Here is a 20,000-nt window from a genome sequence, read left to right as displayed (position 1 = left end):
AGAACGTCTCCCAGGGAGGCTACGATCAGCACTAATCGTGCTCGGAACGACTCGGCCCTGGTCTGTAATATCATCATTATTGGTATGTCGTATTAGTGATTTCTCACTATTCCGACAAAGCTGTCGTAAGTGCCCTCTTTGTCTTCCTATTCTTTAGCTTATCCTGTTGTTAATAAGTGCTATTCACGGGTTAAGTCGCTATTCAGTGGATAAGCGCTATCAAAACAATTTGAGACATCCATTGGATAGTGATTTATAGACTAGTCTAAGGTCTACGAGACGACTTCAACGAAAGCGTCACTTACTATGGCAAGTTCTGGCTTATCAATCTATTTCGTCGTTATATCAGTTTGCTACTTTTGAAAAGCAACAGAACTATCCAACTGAATCGAGAGGTGGGATGTTGAAGCTGGGAGAGAAAATTTTCAGATTCGACGCTGTATGTTCGCGTTCTCCGTAAAACTTGAGAATTGGTCATTTCACCTTGCAGACTTCACGAGGAAAGGAAAGAAATGTACAAAAATGAAAAAAAACACACGCAGAGCCTGCAAATTCCTTGTTTTTTCCTCATTAAATTTGCGGAATTTGTGGCGTTCCCGTTGCCGTCGCGGGAGCAATAGGGAGCTAAAGCAACGACAACGGCGACGGCAACGAGAACGTCACGAATTTGCATATTTAGTGGGTAAAAACAATAGCTTTGCACGCCCTGCACGTGCGCTTTTCACTTTTGTCCATTTGTTTGCCGTCGTCAGCAAAGCAAAAACGTGAAATAGCCAAGTTTTTGGTTTTATGAAGAACGTCAGCACTTGAGGATAAATTTTCATTTTCTCTCCTAAAATGGAGTGCCGTTCTGACTGGTGTCATCTTTGAGGAGATACCTCACCCTTGTCATATTAAAAACGTTGAAATAGTCACGAAGCGATTACAATAACGTAAATTTATATTTTGTGATGACGTTCTCGTTGCCGTCGCCGTTGTCGTTGCTTAAGCTCCCTAATGGCAACTGTGACGGCAACGAGAACGTCACCAATTTGCATATTTGATAAGTAAAAAGAAAAGTTTTGCACGCTCTGTGCGTGCGTTTTTCATTTTTGTACGTCGTCAGCACGCCAACAGCGTAAAATAGCCAATTTCGCGTTTTATGGAGAATGGCGGCACCTGACAAGAAATTTTCATTTTCTCCTCTACATTACAATAACGCGTATTTATATTTTGAGGTGATATTCACGTTGCCGTTGCCGTTGCCGTCGTATTTGCTCAAGCTCCCTATTCCAAACTCCATGTTATTCAGCGGATAAGTGCTATCAAAAGCAATTAAATTATCCACAGGATAGTGACTTATGCAGTGGACAGTGCTATCCACCTTTTCAAGAACTAACTAACTACTAACCACAAATTTCAAAGTCTAAGAGTCACAGTTTTCTCATTTTTTCTCTTTTTTGCCCCTCTACTCAATGTCTACGCAATTGAAAGTTAGCCTGACAGTGACCAACTCTGAAGCCTTGACTACAAAAGTTTCTTACTCTGTATCTTTTATATTGTAATGCAGTGCTACTTGTATGTAGTAATTTTTAGAGCCTACTGCTTTATCGTAAAAAAAAAAAACAAAAAAACAAAAAGCAAAAACAAAACAAAACAAAACAAAACAAAAACAGCGCAAAAGATCGAAAAATTAAAATCTCAATCTGCATTTTAATATAAGAAATAATGTTCTTAACATGTTTATATCACTAACAGCTGGTTTCCAAAACGCCTCAGTGGACTGGGTACAACTTTCAAACAAAGGAAAAGTTTTGAGTGGTGAATATCCTGATGGAAGATACGACGACTCAGCGCTTTTTTTAACTTTTTATTACTGCTGCCGACAAGACGCGTTTGCCTCCAATGGAATTCATTTACCACTAGGTGAGTGGGCTATTTAAACCAATCAGAACGCGCAGTCGCGCAGTCGCGATATCGGTATTTTTCGTGTTATCGAGCATCGCCTTTTTGAAAAGATGTATTTATCGCTGACGACTCGGACATACTCGCAAAAAATCCTGATTTTTCTGCCAATTCAATTTAATTCCTTGCTTTGTTTACTATAAGCAATATTTATACACAAAGATTATATTGTAATAGACAATAGGGATTACAAAAAAAAAAAAAAAAGTTTTCTAAGCGATAAGGAATAGATTCGCAAGTGGTGTCGAAAGTAGGAGAGCTTTCATGGTGAACACTGCCATGGGCAAACAGTGGCGGCATAAGGCTCAAATAGGCTAGTTTCGAATTTTGCGATGCAAGAACATGGGAAGAGAGTCGAGATTTAGGGGAATAATTTTCCTTTTCTTTTGATTTTGACGAAGAAAAATGCTAATTATTCCCCTGAACCTCGACTCCGTTCTTTTTTTTCCTGTACAGTTCGAAACTGGCCTATTACTTAAGTTTTAATATTTAGTTAAATTAATACAAATAACGATAATGATGATGATCATGATGATCATGATGATAATAATAATAATAATATTAAGTCAATAACAAGAAGCAAGCCTTTGACCATGACCATTTCAATCACACAGAAACACCGTTTACGCTTGTGAAAGAGGGAAGTCAGTGCCAGAGGGTATGCGGTGCTACGGATACAGAAATAGTGGCGGGCTTGACCGCTCTTGGTTTAATCACGCCATCTCCAGGTGGCCCTGCCATAGTGAGGCCTCCACAATATCACAAAGGCGTGCTAAGCGGGCTAGGCATCTGCTATTACCAGAAAATGAATAATGGTTAGTATTTGTGACTCGGAATTCCTAACAGGTACCCGAGTTTTAAACGCAGTATAATTTATAATAGAATTACAAGGCTTCAAAGTAATGCGCTGGACCCTGTGCGGTAAAATATTTGACCTTCCAAGCCTGCTACCTAAGAAAATTTTCCGGGAGCCCTTCGGGCTCGAGTAATTTTTTCAAGAGCCCAGCATTAATTAACCCAGCGCCTGCCACGCCAAAGTCAAGTTGTATGCCTTAATTACATGTATAATTATACGAAAGATGTAAACGTGCCACAAATGACTTACCAAAACAACTGGTGTGTACCTTATGACAGTGTACGTTGTACTCATAAACGAAGTGAAAAGAAGAAATCATATTTTAGTAGTATACCAAGTGGGGGTTCTGCGGAGGGCGGACCATGCGGATCGTACGAATCGATCCGCATCAGTGAATACGAACATAGAGTTATAGATCGACTTGATGAAATTCAAGTATGGGAGTAAGGCTCATTTGGGACAAACCAATCAGGTAATGATTATTTCATTTTGGTCTATTTTATCACAGAATATTTGCATTGTAGGGCAGAGCACCACGCGTCTGACCAGCCTCATACAAGACGTGATTTGAATATTTGATAACTCGAACGGGACCAACGCACTTGATTGCACACATACAAAGCATTATTATTGTTACCTATGTGGATATTTAATAAGCTGAACGGGGCAGACATAATTGATTGCAGTCTGTGTGCAAGAAACCACCACACAACCCTTTGTTAAAGAAACTCATTGACGCTATTTGTTGATGAAGTATTTTCTTAATACTAAACCCATGATGTGAACTTTCGTTAACCGCACAGTTCTGGAGGCACAATCGCTATAAGCACACCTGCAAAGGTATTTTCCCTTAATTGTCATTCTGGTAGATTTTTTTCATCATTAACTGTCCGTTTATACTTCTTCTCCATTCTCTTCCGCAATTACAATCCTTGTTTCTTGTATTAAAGTGCAGCATACGTCTATGAAATCGATTCTAAGTCTGTCCGTATGGAAAATGTTGTTCAACGTTTGTCGAAACTTTTCACTCTTTCCTTTATTTAACGACCGATCTTTTCCATCACTTTGGTTGAACATCATTAATAACCCACCAACACAATTGATTGCGCAAATACAAAGAGTCCTTATTGTTTATTTGTTTATTTTTTTGTTTATGACACGTGACTCGAATATAGAATGAGACCAACTCACACGGGACTGGCCTAACCCTGACGACCCCTTACCCTAACCCTAACCCTAACGACCGATCTTTTCCATCACTTTGGTTGAACATCATTAATAACCCACCAACACAATTGATTGCGCAAATACAAAGAGTCCTTATTGTTTGTTTGTTTGTTTGTTTATGAGACGTGACTCGAATATAGAATGAGACCAACTCACAAGGAAAGGCACATTTGTTTGTTTCACCATTGTCTTGACCACACAAACACCTGTGTCCACACATGCCCAAGCATGCCCATTTGACGTCATAATAGAGTCCTAAAAGAGTCATGCAGAGATAAATTCGATGCCTCAGAAATATTTGTTCATTTTAACGGGTTGCGCTAGCGGAGTGCGGATCAAAGGAGACACTTCCTTCGCAAGATGGCTTTCATCTGTGAAATTTGTGAGAAACAGTTCACCCAGATGACGAACTTGACACGACACAAGAAGGCAATTCATGGTGGTAATTATTTTACTTGTGAGCGATGTGGGGAATCCTTTAATTGGAAAGATATCTTGAAACGTCACATAAAGAATCATTCTCAAGAGAAGACCCACCAATGTCAGCATTGTTCTCGTAACTTCTATCGCCATGATAAGTGTTTGGAACACCGGAAGCTATGTGAGTTTGAGAAATTTGAGGAACACCGAGACAGCGGCAAGCAAAAATATCCCGAAGGAGAAGAAAATGGACAGCAGAGAGTAAAAAAATCAAGATGGGATGACGCAACGACCAATACGACTACGGAGGGAAATAAAGTACACTCAGGTGAAGATACTGGTTGTTCTGAAACTCCTTGTGCTTTTACCACCGCAGTGAAAGACTCCCTGAAAACCCTCAAGTTCAAACATCGAATTAAAAAAAAAATGACCTCAGTAAGTTACTATACGGTAAGAAAGAGTCACTGGTCAATCGCCTAAGCCAAGAACTGAAAGCTAAGAGGGGAGTTAAGTGGTTTGTCAGTGTTCAAGTGAAGTTAAGCGGAATGATCCGACGAAATTTCAGAACCCCATTTAAGAAGTCTTTGCATGACAACCGTGAACGATCATGAAATTAAAGAACAACTTGGTGAAGCAAACCAGAAGTGGTTGGACGCTATCGGAAATCCTGCACCTTGATTTGAACGTGGCTTAGTACAAACCATTAAAAGGTTCTAGCTATGTACCTGTACCCAAGAAATTGAAGGATAAGACAGCCATCATTAACGTTGAAAACGGGGATAACAATTGTTTCATGTGGAGCATCTTGGATGCTTTACACCCAATTCCTCGCAAATCTAACCCAGAGCGCATTCATCATTACCGACCATATGTGGATGAAGTGAACTTGGATGGTATCGAATGTCCTGTACCTGTCAGTAAGATCCCAAAGTTTGAGAAGAACAACAACATTTCCGTCAACTTGTTTGGATTTGGAGACGGAGATTTGTTCCCGATGCATGTTAACTTGCTGTTGTTTTCAAGAGGGGAGAAAGGTCATTATTGCCTAATCAAAAATCTCAACCGACTACTTTCCAACCAAACAAGGCACAAAGCTCAAAAGTATTACTGTTCTTATTGTCTACATGGACTTGTTCGGGAGCAGCTACTGGAAAGCCACAAGCCACTCTGTAGTCAGCATGGACCTCAGAGGATCGAGCTACCAAATGAGGATAACATGTTTCTCCAGATTAAGAATTTCCAAAACCACCTACGAGTCCCCTTTATCATTTACGCTGATTTCGAGAGCCTGACCACCAAGATACAGTCCTCCTCACCGGATCCTCGCAACTCCTCGACGGAGAAATTTCAGAAACATCGAGCCTGTGGTTTTGCTTACGTAATTGTCTCTCCAAAACCAGAATACTGTAAACCTTCCGTAGTCTATCGCGGAGCAGATGCAGCGGATAAGTTCCAAGAAGCGTTACAACAAGAAGAGAAAAGAATCCATACTCTCGTGAAAGAGATTGTTCCTATGCAGTTGACCCCTTCCGAAGAACAAGAATTTCAACAAGCCACTCATTGTCACATTTAAAGAGGTGTTGATCGGGCTCGAGATCACTGCCATCTTACTGGTAAATTCAGAAGGGCGGCCCATAACGCTTGCAATTTGAATTTTCAATTCACGTGTCGAATTCCGGTCATTTTTTCATAATCTCAGAGGCTACGACTCCCACCTCATTATGCAAGTTGCGGGAAAGTTGAAGAACAAGACCATCAATTGTAACAAACAATTCCAAGCAATATGGAAAATTATATTTCCTTCTCGATTGGCGGCCACTTGGATTTTCTGGACTCACTTCAGTTCAAGACTGCCTCTTTAGAAAAGCTTGTTTCGAATCTGGCAAAGGAGGGAGATGCTAAATTTCATGTTCTCAAGCGCTACATCGAGACGAGCAAAGTACCTCTCCTGTTGAGAAAAGGCGTGTATCCATACCATTATATGGACGATATGATCAAGTTTCAAGAGCGACAACTCCCATCCAAAGAAGCCTCCTTCAGCCAGCTTACCGAAGAGCATATCAGCGATGAAGATTACCAGCATGCAAAAATAGTGTTTGCAAGCTTTCAATTGCAAACTCTTGGCGAGTACCACGATCTCTGTTTTCTCTCCGACGTATTACTGCTGGCTGATGTCTTTGAAAACTTTCGAAGCGTCTGTTTGAACTACTATGAATTAGACCCCGCTCATTACTACACCTCTCCTGGTCTGGCTTTGTCCGCCAGCCTTAAGATGACGGATGTGGAATTAGAATTATTAACCGAGCCGGACATGTACTTGTTTGTCGAAGAGGGCGTCCGAGGCGGTATTTCCATGATCAGCAATCGTTACGTCAAGGCAAACAACCCATATGTACCTGGCTTTGACTCGACTCAGGACAAGAACTATATTGTTACGAAAAATAGCATTGCATGTCTAGCGTGACTTTCTAGACGCTTCGCGAGAGTTCGTAGTTTGTTTATTTTTAGGTTCGTGCGTAAGCGTTTCTAAATCGGTGTATTTTGTAATCTTTCTATAATTAGATTGATTACTATTTTAGAAAGTTCTAGAAGCTTATTGTGAGAGTATATAAGTAGACGAGTCTAAGCGGAGTTTTTTTAACTAGTTTTTCACAAGCGAAGAGAGTTGGCGTTGGCCGTGTTTAGTCAAGTGTGACAGAAGCAGTGTTTATTCAAGTTGGCGGAGGCCGTGTAAGTTTGTCGAGTACGTGTTGTTAAGAGTCTTACTTCCTGGAAACTACGTTCATTTTTGGAATAAATCGTCTTGTTGTTGTTCCGATAACCCTGCGTTCAGTTTAGTTTGCAAGCTACCTTTCCTCAAAACATTCGAACTCGTAACATATATCATGTACTTGGACGCCAACAATTTGTATGGATTGGCCATGAGTCAACCTCTCCCAACGCACGACTTTTTCTAGTTGATGGAGCATGAAATTGAGGAGCTGAATGTCATGTCTATACCCGATGATTGTGAAGAAGGGTACATTCTTGGAGTACATCTAGAATACCCAAAAGAACTCCACGATCTCCACTCGGATCATCCCCTAGCACCAGAGACGATGAAAGTGACCCTAAACATGCTGTCTCCCTACTGTCAGCAGTTGACACAAGTCTTGAAACTGGGTGGTGCGCCCGTACCTAAACTGGTCCCAAATCTCTGCGACAAAACGCACTACATTCTTCATTACCGCAACCTGAAGCTGTACTTAGACCTTGGCATGAAGCTAACAAAGATCCATCGGGCACTTGGTTTTGCACAGAGTACGTGGTTAAAGAGTTACATCGACTTCAACACGGAAAAAAGAAAACAAGCGTCCAATGGCTTTGAAAAAGATTTCTTCAAACTTATGAACAATGCGGTATTTGGCAAAACTATGGAAAACTTGCAAAAGCGTGTGAATGCCAAGCTGGTGACCAATCCAAGGAAACTCAACAAACTTACCGCCTCACCCGCCTTTGATGCCTTCCGCATCTTTTCTGAAGATCTAGCCGCCATCTGTATAAAAAAGACCAACTTGTACCTGAATAGCCCGATTTACGTCGGCTTTACGATTCTTGATCTGTCTAAAGTCCTGATGTACGATTTCCACTACAATTAGATGGTCTCAAAGTACGGACCCCAGGCTAAATTGCTGTTTACAGATACCGACAGCTTGTTCTATGATGTTAAGACAGATGACCTCTACCCAAGAGGCAAGTTTTATAATCTTGATGTCTGATTTTTCACTTGGTTACATTCTTTGAAATGCCTTTCCCTGTTTTCTTTTCCCCTTGATTGCTGTCTTCTGTGAATAGGATAGAGTACATTTGAGGTCGAAAGCCAACGAATTCTTACAATACAATACAATATACACTTAGTTGACCGCTCCCCGTAGGGGGTTTTCAGGGCCAATGAAACACAACGAAACAACAGTTCAACAACTACAACTGTTAAGAATCCCAACTGGCCGGAGGCAAACCAGTTGGCTATTCACAAGTGCAGCTGGGAAGTTGAACCAGGGATTACCAGGATCAAATTCAACGAATGGTCAGAAAGGGTCTTGAACCCGGGATCTCCGGATCTCAAGGCAAGCGCCCTAACCACTAGGCCACATGACATTCAGCTCCTCAATTTCATGCTCCATCAACTAGAAAAAGTCGTGCTTTGGGAGAGGTTGACCCATGGCCAATCCGTACAAGTTGTTGGCGTCCAAGTACATGATATAGTTCTTGTCCTGAGTCGAGTCAAAGCCAGGTACATATGGGTTGTTTGCCTTGACGTAACGATTGCTGATCATGGAAATACCGCCTCGGACGCCCTCTTCGACAAACAAGTACATGTCCGGCTCGGTTAATAATTCTAATTCCACATCCGTCATCTTAAGGCTGGCGGACAAAGCCAGACCAGGAGTGGTGTAGTAATAAGCGGGGTCTAATTCATAGTAGTTCAAACAGACGCTTCGAAAGTTTTCAAAGACATCAGCCAGCAGTAATACGTCGGAGAGAAAACAGAGATCGTGGTACTCGCCAAGAGTTTGCAATTGAAAGCTTGCAAACACTATTTGTGCATGCTGGTAATCTTCATCGCTGATATGCTCTTCGGTAAGCTGGCTGAAGGAGGCTTCTTTGGATGGGAGTTGTCGCTCTTGAAACTTGATCATATCGTCCATATAATGGTATGGATACACGCCTTTTCTCAACAGGAGAGGTACTTTGCTCGTCTCGATGTAGCGCTTGAGAACATGAAATTTAGCATCTCCCTCCTTTGCCAGATTCGAAACAAGCTTTTCTAAAGAGGCAGTCTTGAACTGAAGTGAGTCCAGAAAATCCAAGTGGCCGCCAATCGAGAAGGAAATATAATTTTCCATATTGTTTGGAATTGTTTGTTACAATTGATGGTCTTGTTCTTCAACTTTCCCGCAACTTGCATAATGAGGTGGGAGTCGTAGCCTCTGAGATTATGAAAAAATGACCGGAATTCGACACGTGAATTGAACATTCAAATTGCAAGCGTAATGGGCCGCCCTTCTGAATTTACCAGTAAGATGGCAGTGATCTCGAGCCCGATCAACACCTCTACAAATGTGACAATGAGTGGCTTGTTGAAATTCTTGTTCTTCGGAAGGGGTCAACTGCATAGGAACAATCTCTTTCACGAGAATATGGATTCTTTTCTCTTCTTGTTGTAACGCTTCTTGGAACTTATCCGCTGCATCTGCTCCGCGATAGACTACGGGAGGTTTACAGTATTCTGGTTTTGGAGAGACAATTACGTAAGCAAAACCACAGGCTCGATGTTTCTGAAATTTCTCCGTCGAGGATTTGCGAGGATCCGGTGAGGAGGACTGTATCTTGGTGGTCAGGCTCTCCAAAATCAGCGTAAATGATAAAGGGGACTCGTAGGTGGTTTTGGAAATTCTTAATCTGGAGAAACATGTTATCCTCATTTGGTAGTTCAATCCTCTGAGGTCCATGCTGACTACAGAGTGGCTTGTGGCTTTCCAGTAGCTGCTCTCGAACAAGTCCATGTAGGCAATAAGGACAGTAATACATTTGAGCTTTGTGCCTTGTTTGGTTGGAAAGTAGTCGGTTGAGATTTTTGATTAGGCAATAATGACGTTTCTCCCATCTTGAAAACAACAGCAAGTTAACATCCACCGGAAACTCGCGTTCTTTGGTGAGGTACACCGGGAACAAATCTCCGTCTTCAAATCCAAACAAGTCGACAGAAATGTTGTTCTTCTTCTCAAAGCTTGGGATCTTACTGACAGGTACAGGACATTCGATACCATCCAAGTTCACTTCATCCACATATGGTCGGTAATGATGAATTTGCGAGGAATTGGGTGGTAAAAGCACAAAGAGTTTCAGAACAACCAGCATCTTCACCTGAGTGTACATTATTTCCCTCCGTAGTCGTATTGGTCGTTGCGTCATCCCATTTTGATTGTTTTACTCTCTGCTGTCCGTTTTCTTCTCCTTCGTTATATTTTCGCTTGCCGCTGTCTCGGTGTTCCTCAAATTTCTCAAACTCACATAGCTTCTGGTGTTCCAAACACTCATCATGGCGACAGAAGTTACGAGAACAATGCTGACATTGGTGGGTCTTCTCTTGAGAATGTTTATTTATTTGACGTTTCAAGATATCTTTCCAATTAAAGGATTTACCACATTGTTCACAAGTAAAATAATTACCACCATGAATTGCCTTCTTGTGTCGTGTCAAGTTCGTCATCTGGGTGAACTGTTTCTCACAAATTTCACAGATTAAAGCCATCTTGCGAAGGAAGTGTCTCCTTTGATCCGCACTCCGCTAGCGCAACCCGTTAAAATGAACAAATATTTCTGAGGTATCGAATTTATCTCTGCATGACTCTTTTAGGACTCTATTATGACGTCAAATGGGCATGCTTGGGCATGTGTGGACACAGGTGTTTGTGTGGTCAAGACGATGGTGAAACAAACAATTGTCCCAGTCCCGTGTGAGTTGGTCTCATTCTATATTCGAGTCACGTCTCATAAACAAACAAAAAAACAATTAAACAATAAGGACTCTTTGTATTTGCGCAATCAATTGTGTTGGTGGGTTATTAATGATGTTCAACCAAAGTGATGGAAAAGATCGGTCGTTAAATAAAGGAAAGAGTGAAAAGTTACGACAAACGTTGAAGAGCGTTTTCCTTACGTACAGACTTGGAATCGATTACATAGACGTATGCTGCACTTTAATACAAGAAACAAGGATTGAAATTGCGGAAGAGAATGGAGAAGAAGTATAAACGGACAGTTAATGATGAAAAAAATCTACCAGAACTAAAATTAAGGAAAAATACGTTTGCTGGTGTGCTTATAGCGATTGTGCCTAATAGAACTGTGCGATTAGCGAAAGTTAACATCATGGGTTTAGTATAAAGAAAATACCTCATCAACAAATAGCGTGAATGAGTTTCTTTAACAAAGAGTTGAGTGGTGGTTTCTTGCACACAGACTGCAATCAATTATGTCTGCCCCGTTCAGCTTATTAAATATCCACATAGGATATGTGTATGTGTGCAATCAAGTGCATTGGTCCCGTTCGAGTTATCAAATATTCAAATCACGTCTTGTATGAGGCTGGTCAGACATGTGGTGCTCTGCCCTACAATGCAAATATTCTGTGATAAAATAGACCAAAATGAAGTAATCACTACCAGATTGGTTTGTCCCAAATGAGCCTTATCCCCATTCTTGATTTCATCATGTCGATCTATAACTCTATGTTCGTATTTCATGATGCGGATCGGTTCGCACGATCCGCATGATGCGCCCGCCGCCGAACCCCACCTGGTATACTACTTATTTTCCTGTGTTGTATGAGATAAGCATCGCATCAAGGAAATGCATGGTTAATTGTATCACTGAAATGACTACGTAATCCTACCTTACTCGAGTTCCGAATGAAGGTACGAGAAGCAAAAAGTGTTGCTTACCTGTTGCGTGAGCTCCATTGCTGTCACCGGGCAAAAAAACAAAGTAAACCCAGTTGTTTTGCACGTGCAGTACATTAAAATGTTTGTACGTACAAAAGTGCAGACCACCAAAACGAGTAATATTTTCTTCTAGCATATAATTCTAGGTTAACAAATCACATTACACATAATATTATACCACGTTTTGGTTTTGTGTCCAGCGTTTACTAGGTAAAGAGAAAAGACAAGCTTATTCCCATCAAGTTGTTTTGAATGTCTTTGTTTTGATGGTTCATACCTTGCAAATAGATTGCTTAAAAAAATAAAAAAAAATTATCGCATTGTTAGACAGCGTCACCAGACGCTTTGCCAATTTTAGCTGTCATGAAAAAAAAAAACATATTTTTCTCATTAATTACTTCTTGCACAGTGCTCTGCAACATTCTAGAGCTGGAGGAGTTAAAATATTATGATGTAATGTGTGAACCCCTTCCCCCCGAGCATTTGTTGGGAATTTCTCTTTTTCTTCAGTTATGTTGCAAATGCCACAAGGTGGGGCCAGCTAATACGAATAAATCCTTACAGTAGGGCCAAATTACTCTTGCATTTTTAAAATCATGGGTCTGAACTGAGTTCCACAATAAATAAATATTGCTACATAGTGAGACTTTACCCATCGGGACTTGTCTGATAGAGATAAATACACAATCATACGGACGGTCAAACTACCCTGAAGATGGCTTAACGCCGAAAACGTTCGGGTTTTTTTATATTTCAAAGAATTTTTAGCCCTGTAAATAGTAGTCAAATAAACCATAGTCAAACAATAATGATCTATGGATACGAATCCTTTAAGCAACTCAAATTATTATTCAAATAACAGCAGCTATCGTTGAAAAGAAATATGTTGGAACCTCACCGATCACTTTTCAGTCGTATATTTTCAATAAATTAATAGGGAGCAATCACTTTCTTAAGAAAGACTCGACTAAGCATCTCAATCAGATAGGTTTTTACCTCCGAATTCACGTATTCCAAGCTTTTCCCAGCAAAGCTGTAAAAGGTGTTGTTAGTACTCCGTCAGTGGTCAGTACTCTGTATTAGTTCCGGGGGTTGGGAAGTAGGCTAACAACGTTTCACTATTTTTTTTTTTTTTTTCATAACTTATTTCACATTTTTATAGTGTGGGCAATCAGAACAATAAGAGGAGGTGGAAGCGTGTATTACTAATAAAATCTGAAAGAGGGTATCGTCTTTGACAATGTCCCACCTCCGGGCTGCCTTGTCTTGGTAAATGCCCCACCCCTGGCAAGTATAAATTGAAAAAGAAAATAACACCCGACAATTGCCTGGGAAGGTAGGGGGGAGGGGAGGGGGACGTTCAAATTCACCAAAAAGCTGAATTAAACAGTTGTATTGGTCGGTTTCAAAGAATTTAACCGTTTCTTATTTGATGACAACAGCTTAGAATTGTCTCAGTGCTTTTCAAAATAGGACAAGAAGAATGTTGACACCATGCCGTCGCTTGCGGTAAAAGTTGAAAGGCGTGAAGGAGACAGAGGAGATTTGGCCAACACTATCCAAGGGGTAAATCACTACGCAGTATATTGGCCACTGGATTAATGGATAGTGATTTATCCAGTGGACACTGTTATCTAACCTTTGAACAATTGGTGGCACACTGAGACTAATAGCCTTATGACAGGCAAAAGCAGGAATATGATTTAAAACGAAGTTCTTACGATCAATTAATTAGTTGTCAACTGTTTTCTTACAGCGGAGTTTTTCATCTACAAGTTTGACGGCACGGCCAAAACGGCACGCGAAGCTGAGCAGAAATGCCAGGAGACGGGCGACGGTCATTTGACCAGCATTCACAGCAGAAAGGAGACTGAAAAAGTCAGAAATCTAATGGGAAATCAAGAGCGTATCTGGATCGGAATGAAAAGGAAAGGAAACAACGATAAATCCTGGGTTTGGCTGGACGAAAGTGAGGTGGATTTCCATAACTGGAAGTCAGATGTTCCTGAGGATGAAATGTTTGCAGCCATGAATGCAGACGGTACATGGGAAGCGAGGGATGGCAAGGAAAATCTTCCTTTTGTGTGCAAAAGGATAAATAATTGCCCGATGGTTGATAATGATGTTTAAAATGGACAATAAAGGCCTGTGCATAGGAAGACAGTGCGTGAAACTGAGTAATTTTGGGTGACCCGCTAGGTTATAGTAGTTTACATAGCATGGAACCCGTCAAAGGAGAAATAAAAAATTACGAGCATTTATGTGGTGTTGCTTTACTTGTTGCTTTAGTTGTCGACTTTTGACAGATTTAGATTCGTAGCTGCGCCTAAAGAACCATGTCTGGCTGACTCGGATTTGGAAGTTTAAGCACGAGGTTTTTTTGAAGACGGACAGCAACAGGGGTTGGAGCGTTTTCCCTTTTTCCTTGCGTTGTCGTTACCTTATTTGCATTGCTAATAAATGTCTCTACTCTGAAAAGGGTTGTTGCTAGAAAATGGGTGTGAAACCACTGCCCCATAATGGCAAAAAAAGTCCACCTCCGGTTGCTGTCCGTGGCTCAAAAACGTTTTTGCTTAAATCTCCAGCGCGCACGCTTTGCACCAAGCCGCGAACCCGCGAGAGAATCTTTTTAACACTGCTTACAATTCCATCGGCTTCGCCACCAGCAGCACAACTCTCATGGACACTTACGCGCATCTTAATATACCGCGAGAAAAATGAAGAACACGAGGGTGATTACTTTAATTACGAAATTTGATGGTATGTTGTTGGAGTTCTGTTTTACAAGGTTTCTATCCAATTCATGGGGCTCTTCATAACAGTGCACTTGTCCCCCAAAGACGATCACTTGAATTTGAAAATGACCTCCGCTCAAGGTGTCAATGCCGACACAAACAGTCCTTCTCAAAACTATTTTCACCCGGACAGTCTTTATCAAAGTTATGAATACCACTTGTTTTGGCAAATGTAGTTAGTCCATGTTCGTGTATATTGTTGAGTTTCGTTAGCGCTTGGCAATTCCTAAAACATTACTTGAGCGTTTGCCATTGTCATGGAAATGGCCAGGCACAAGGAAAACCAATCTAGTTCCCTTTCATCGTACCTGTTCAATTGCAGAGAAATAAGATCCTTGATGAACACGGCTTGCTCCCGTCTGGCATTGAAGCTCAGTCGGTAGAGCAACGCTCAGATCAAATCCAAGGGTCGTATCCAATTCCCATCCAGGTCAGAGTTTAAAATAAGGTAGCAATAAAAAGAAAAAAGAAAAAAGTCGTTGGTTCGCAAGAAAAGGGAGATGGATGGTTTAGTGATAGTAATTTTAAAACCATAAGTTGATTTATAGGATTAATACATAGATTTAGCCAAGCGTAATAGAGGAGCTACCTGGTTATTTATTCTTACTGCCCGTAGGGTTAGTGAAAATAAAAGGTTTCGAATTCTCCGCGTTTTGATGTTTACTGTTGCTGCTTTAATAGTTAAACATTTTCTTTGCTCTCTTCTACAGAAAAAATGATTGCCTAACTAGTGAATTCCACGGTACATTTTACCCTAAAAACCGATATCGCATGAATCACGAAGCCATGAGTACGATATCGGTTTTTCGAGTGAAATTTACTTTGGAATTCAATGAATTTTTCTTGAACCGTATGAGTTTTAAAAGAAAACAAGCACACCCTACGCTAGCGAATTGAAAGGGAAAAATCCATTTCAGAGTCAACTGTCAATAGCTAGCGAATAGGAATCACGCCTAAATGAGAAGCCATTAAAAAAAAAAAAAGAAAAAAACCTTTGTCAGTTCAAGGACAAAAATGAGTTTTACCGATCTACTTTATCCCACGTTATTTCTGAGAACGAGATCATTCACATTTTGATGAAACACGCCAGGTTAGCTTGGAACAAGAATCGGCAAAATACGGCAATGCAACCAAGAAAGGACGAACTTCAAACAACTCCAACGCTTAAATAACGTTTAGGTGCTATGAACAAACTTCTGAAAACACAAGCTAATGAAATTCCCCCCTAATTTTACGAGAACTCATTGCGATTACGTGTTTATAACATAAAGGCAAAATTTTCTTGTCACTGTCGAGGCACATTGAAAACCAGTTATATACGTTGGGCAAACGGATTAAAAAGCACTTGTTCGCTCGCATTCTAGAGCAAAATAAACAAACACATCAACTTTTTCTTGATGTTCAAAAGAGTACAGATGATTGTTATTGATTTCTCGTTGACAGTAAAAATTCGATTGTCATTCCTGAACAAAAGTAAAACCGATTCAACCACTTTTTTAAAATAACAGACGGTTTAGTGCCCCAAGAAAAGAATTTGTGGAGTAACTTCTTCCACTAAGGGTACGTTCGATTGACCGTATTCCAGAATAGGAATACATGGAATAGAGGTTAGAAATCCTTCGTTTTTACGAAAACTCACATTAAAATTGTCAAACACCTCCTAAAATGCTATTTTAAACACACCTTTATTATCCTTGTTGCTTCAAAACACCAGACATGCCGTTTTAAATTACTCCACTGACGTATTCTTATTCCGGAATAGGGTCAATCGAACGCGCCCTAAGTATGAGCTATTACTGGTATCCTGTATTGTCGTTGTCGTTCTCTTTCGCTCTCCTTTCGTTTCTGTTCTAGTCATAGGTCCTCCAGGAGTCATGTAACCTTTACAGAGCTTCTAAAGATATGCCAAAAATTGCAATACAGAGAAAAAAGCAGTTCTAAACAAATTAAAACTAAACACTCAGCTTTAAGTTGTCATTCCTCCGATGCTTGACTTGAATAACCGCGTAGCCGCCAGTGTGGACCAAAGCTATCATGATATGTCAAACTGGGTTGAAACCACCAAAAAAATACAGAAATAAAACATTTTCCAAACCGTTTTTCCACCTGAACACGAAAAGCGTTGACTGTGTAAGAACTATAGTTGACTTAGTGTGGTCGTGTAGCCGTGTCGTGCGTAGCCACCGGTGTGGACCACGGATATCATGATACGTCAAACTGGATTGAAACCAGCGCAAAATGCAGAAAGAAAACATCTCCAAACCGTTTTCCACCTGAACACGAAAAGCGTTGACTGTGTAAAGCGCGCGAAAAATGAAGCCTTACTTATGTTCAGGTTAACTTTAAAAAAAGAACAGCTGACCTCGGTGAGCTTAAGCTTGAGCTCGCGATATGGTCAGGTGGTTCTGGTCAGCGGATACCTTGTTTTGACAGGTGTCAATTAATCAAAAGATGGATGTCCAATATCAAAGATGTATGGTGTAAACCAGCATGATACTGGTCACATTGGCATACATGGATGGATGGACGTACGGACGTACGGACGGTTGATGACGTTATGGTTATAAAACCAAGACTTCTCGCATCATAACAATGGTGCTCCGCGCGCGGAGCTCCGCTATAACCACCAATGAAATACTAAGTGAGCTCTCACGCGAAAACATGATATCTTCACACGTGAAGATAACATGTTATTTTCACACTTAAAAAGATTACTGTTGCTATGGTTACATAGGAAAATCTCACCTTTCGATGCCTTTCGTGAAAAGATTTAGTATTTCAACAGGAAAAGAGAAATTTCGTATCTCCAAGCGGCCATGTAATATCCTCTATTTCTTAACTATGGTGCTCGGCGCGCGCGCCTTACGCGAGCGCGGAGCTTCGCTATTACAAGAAAATGTTGTGCCTCAAATTCCTACCAGTAATTGAAACCATTGTGTATACAGTATACGAGAGAAGTGACACTATATATATATGCACTGCGATAAAATATGTATATGTCAATAAAGAAAGTTAATTAATATCTTAAGGAAGCATAGAAAGGTAATCCAAAACATTGTAGAACTCTAGTAACATCGTTCAAGCCTTAAGGGCGTAAAGGGTAAGAAGACTGTTAGGAGATCTATTCGTCCTGAAAACGGGTCTAAACTTCCGTGTATTTCTTAGGTTCAAGGAACATGTGTAACGGACAGAAAGAAGGTGATGGATGGAACTTGTTCTGTTCGTTTTGTATAACATTTTTTCTACTAGTTCCTGGCGGTGGTCTGAAAGTTTAATTAGGCCTGATTTAACCAATGAAGGATTACGTTTTTGCAAACGCTGGCCGTGTAGCACTTCCCACCCTGGTAAGAGTTTTCCTCTGTCCTTGTGTGGGCCCATTTCCATTAGTAGGGCTAACGCTTACATGGTTCATATGGGGCACAAAACTACCACTTCACATTACACTCTAATCTGTTGAGTCTGATTCAACCAATGCCTCCCTATTTCAGCAAAAAGGGAAAATGATGTGCATAGCCCGCTTGTGTACTCCTTGAGGCTCGTTGCAGAGGTACACGGGAAGGGTTTCATGAAAAACAGGACGCGCATACTCCGTGGTTGAGGCGAGTGCAAAAGCAAAAAAAAAAAAAATTAACTAGCTCACTGGTACTTAGCCAAGGTGAGACAAATTGTAAAAGGGTTTGTTAACTTTCTTGATAATGGAGTCAATGTGACAATTCCATTCCAGATCGTTGGACACGTTTAGGCCCAATAACTAAATCAACATTGAGGCATGCCATTAACAACATCTGCATTGAATGAAGTGGCATTGTGTTGCTAAAATTGAGAGACAAAGTAAGAGTAAGAGACAAAAAAAACTGCAATTGGAAAAGCAGATGCGCATTTTAACTTACAAGCACAAATTAAAAAGCTTCATGCAAGTGGCGATATATATCCCTGTTATAACCGTATGCTATTAAAAGTTCATTTCCCGCCTTAATTGACTTTTCTCGGAGGAAGGTTAATTCCAGTAGAACTGCAGTGGATGAGATTTCATTTCAGGAATGTTATAGTGCATGCAAAGATTGCTGACCAATGTTTATCGGCCCCTAAACGGCGGAAACAACGCTCAAAGTTTGTACAACCTCGTTCCCAGGGCAGATTCCCTAAGTTCAAAGTTCGAAGTTAAAAGTTCGAGTTTATTAAGTTAATATCAAGTTAATACTGAACGAGGCTTCCCTCCTAAGTTTCCCTAATCTTGGGGTGAGGAGACCATGCGGACGAGGTTGAAAGTTTGTTATAAAACACTTACTTTGCTTTTTTAATGTACTTCCCGTCCTTTCAGATCGAGGAATTAAAAGGACAACTGAAGGATAAAAGACCAAATTTTTTCTGTCTTATTAGTGTAGAGAAATATAACGTCCGTTTAATAAAAAAAAAAACAGGGAATACCCTTTTTCTTCCTGGGAGGCCTTGAATTTGCCCGAAATCATTGGTTGTTTTTCCAATTTGAACGCCCGCCATTTGGTTAGCTTTTTCTTCCGGTTACTTCTAAAAAAGGAATGTCTACCGCCATGTGGTGACGTCATTGTGCACAAACAAGTTTCCACTTTTCACAAAAATCTTGTCATCGTGTAAGTCTCGACACAGAACTCTTTCTTCGTCGTTAATACACGTTAGTTTATGGCGGAACTTGAACCATATTCTTTCGAACCAAAGCGAGAAAGTTCAGGATCCGAGGAAGAGGAAGCAACCGAAAGCGAAGACTCGAGAAGGGGAAATACGACTTGGTACAGCTGTGGTTTTTGCGTGAACTGGGAGGGACAGCAAGAAAAGGAATGCATCTGCTGCCTCGAGATAGAGGAAACTATGAACAAAATCCCAGGTGAATTGATTGTATTCAAAAGACAATAAAGGCAACTTGATTACTATGAGATACTGCTGACTGCTATTGTTTTGTCTGTCATTTCGATTTAATTTGATAAACTTTGGTTTTCAGACATTTAGTGATGCTCATAGCTCCCAACTAACAGATTTACATATAATATCTATTAACTTAGATGAGCCGGCAGACCAGTGTATTCGTTGTGTAACGCAGCATTCTAGCTTTTCGACAGTGTGTTTACAAAGAGAACTACTACAAACTGCCTTCGTGGGTCTGAGTCAAGCAACGTGGATCGAGAGCGCCGCGAGAAATAAACAACATGCATGTAAACACATCATTCCTCTGTCCTAGTTTTGAGCATTTCTAAACTTGAGGGCGGTGGCTACTAATTAAATATATTTTTGCCCCGG

General features: G+C 40.6%; 3 protein-coding genes across 3 annotated transcripts in view; 2 read left to right on the top strand and 1 right to left on the bottom strand.

The window, feature by feature from the left end:
* Window positions 1-14,191, top strand: part of LOC138057425 (uncharacterized) — a 61,968-nt gene extending 47,777 nt beyond the window's left edge. The window contains exons 8-10 of the mRNA XM_068903450.1: window positions 1,738-1,905; window positions 2,559-2,759; window positions 13,691-14,191. Coding sequence (XP_068759551.1) covers window positions 1,738-1,905; window positions 2,559-2,759; window positions 13,691-14,064 — 743 coding nt within the window. The 3' untranslated portion in view covers window positions 14,065-14,191. The remainder of the gene's footprint in view (window positions 1-1,737; window positions 1,906-2,558; window positions 2,760-13,690) is intronic.
* LOC138057517 (uncharacterized) lies at window positions 6,231-6,911 on the top strand. The gene has a single exon (XM_068903516.1). The coding sequence runs from the start codon at window positions 6,231-6,233 to the stop codon at window positions 6,909-6,911; it is 681 nt and encodes a 226-aa protein (XP_068759617.1).
* Window positions 8,614-9,333, bottom strand: LOC138057516 (uncharacterized). Its single transcript, XM_068903515.1, has one exon. It carries the CDS (start codon window positions 9,331-9,333, stop codon window positions 8,614-8,616), a length of 720 nt encoding a protein of 239 aa, XP_068759616.1.
* Window positions 14,192-20,000: the final 5,809 nt, after the last annotated feature.

The sequence above is a fragment of the Montipora capricornis genome, chromosome 7 (assembly GCF_036669925.1).
Source record: "Montipora capricornis isolate CH-2021 chromosome 7, ASM3666992v2, whole genome shotgun sequence".
In the NCBI taxonomy this organism is placed as follows: domain Eukaryota; kingdom Metazoa; phylum Cnidaria; class Anthozoa; order Scleractinia; family Acroporidae; genus Montipora; species Montipora capricornis.
Note: the sequence above shows the minus strand (reverse complement) of the source record. Positions and strands in the feature narration are given on the sequence as shown.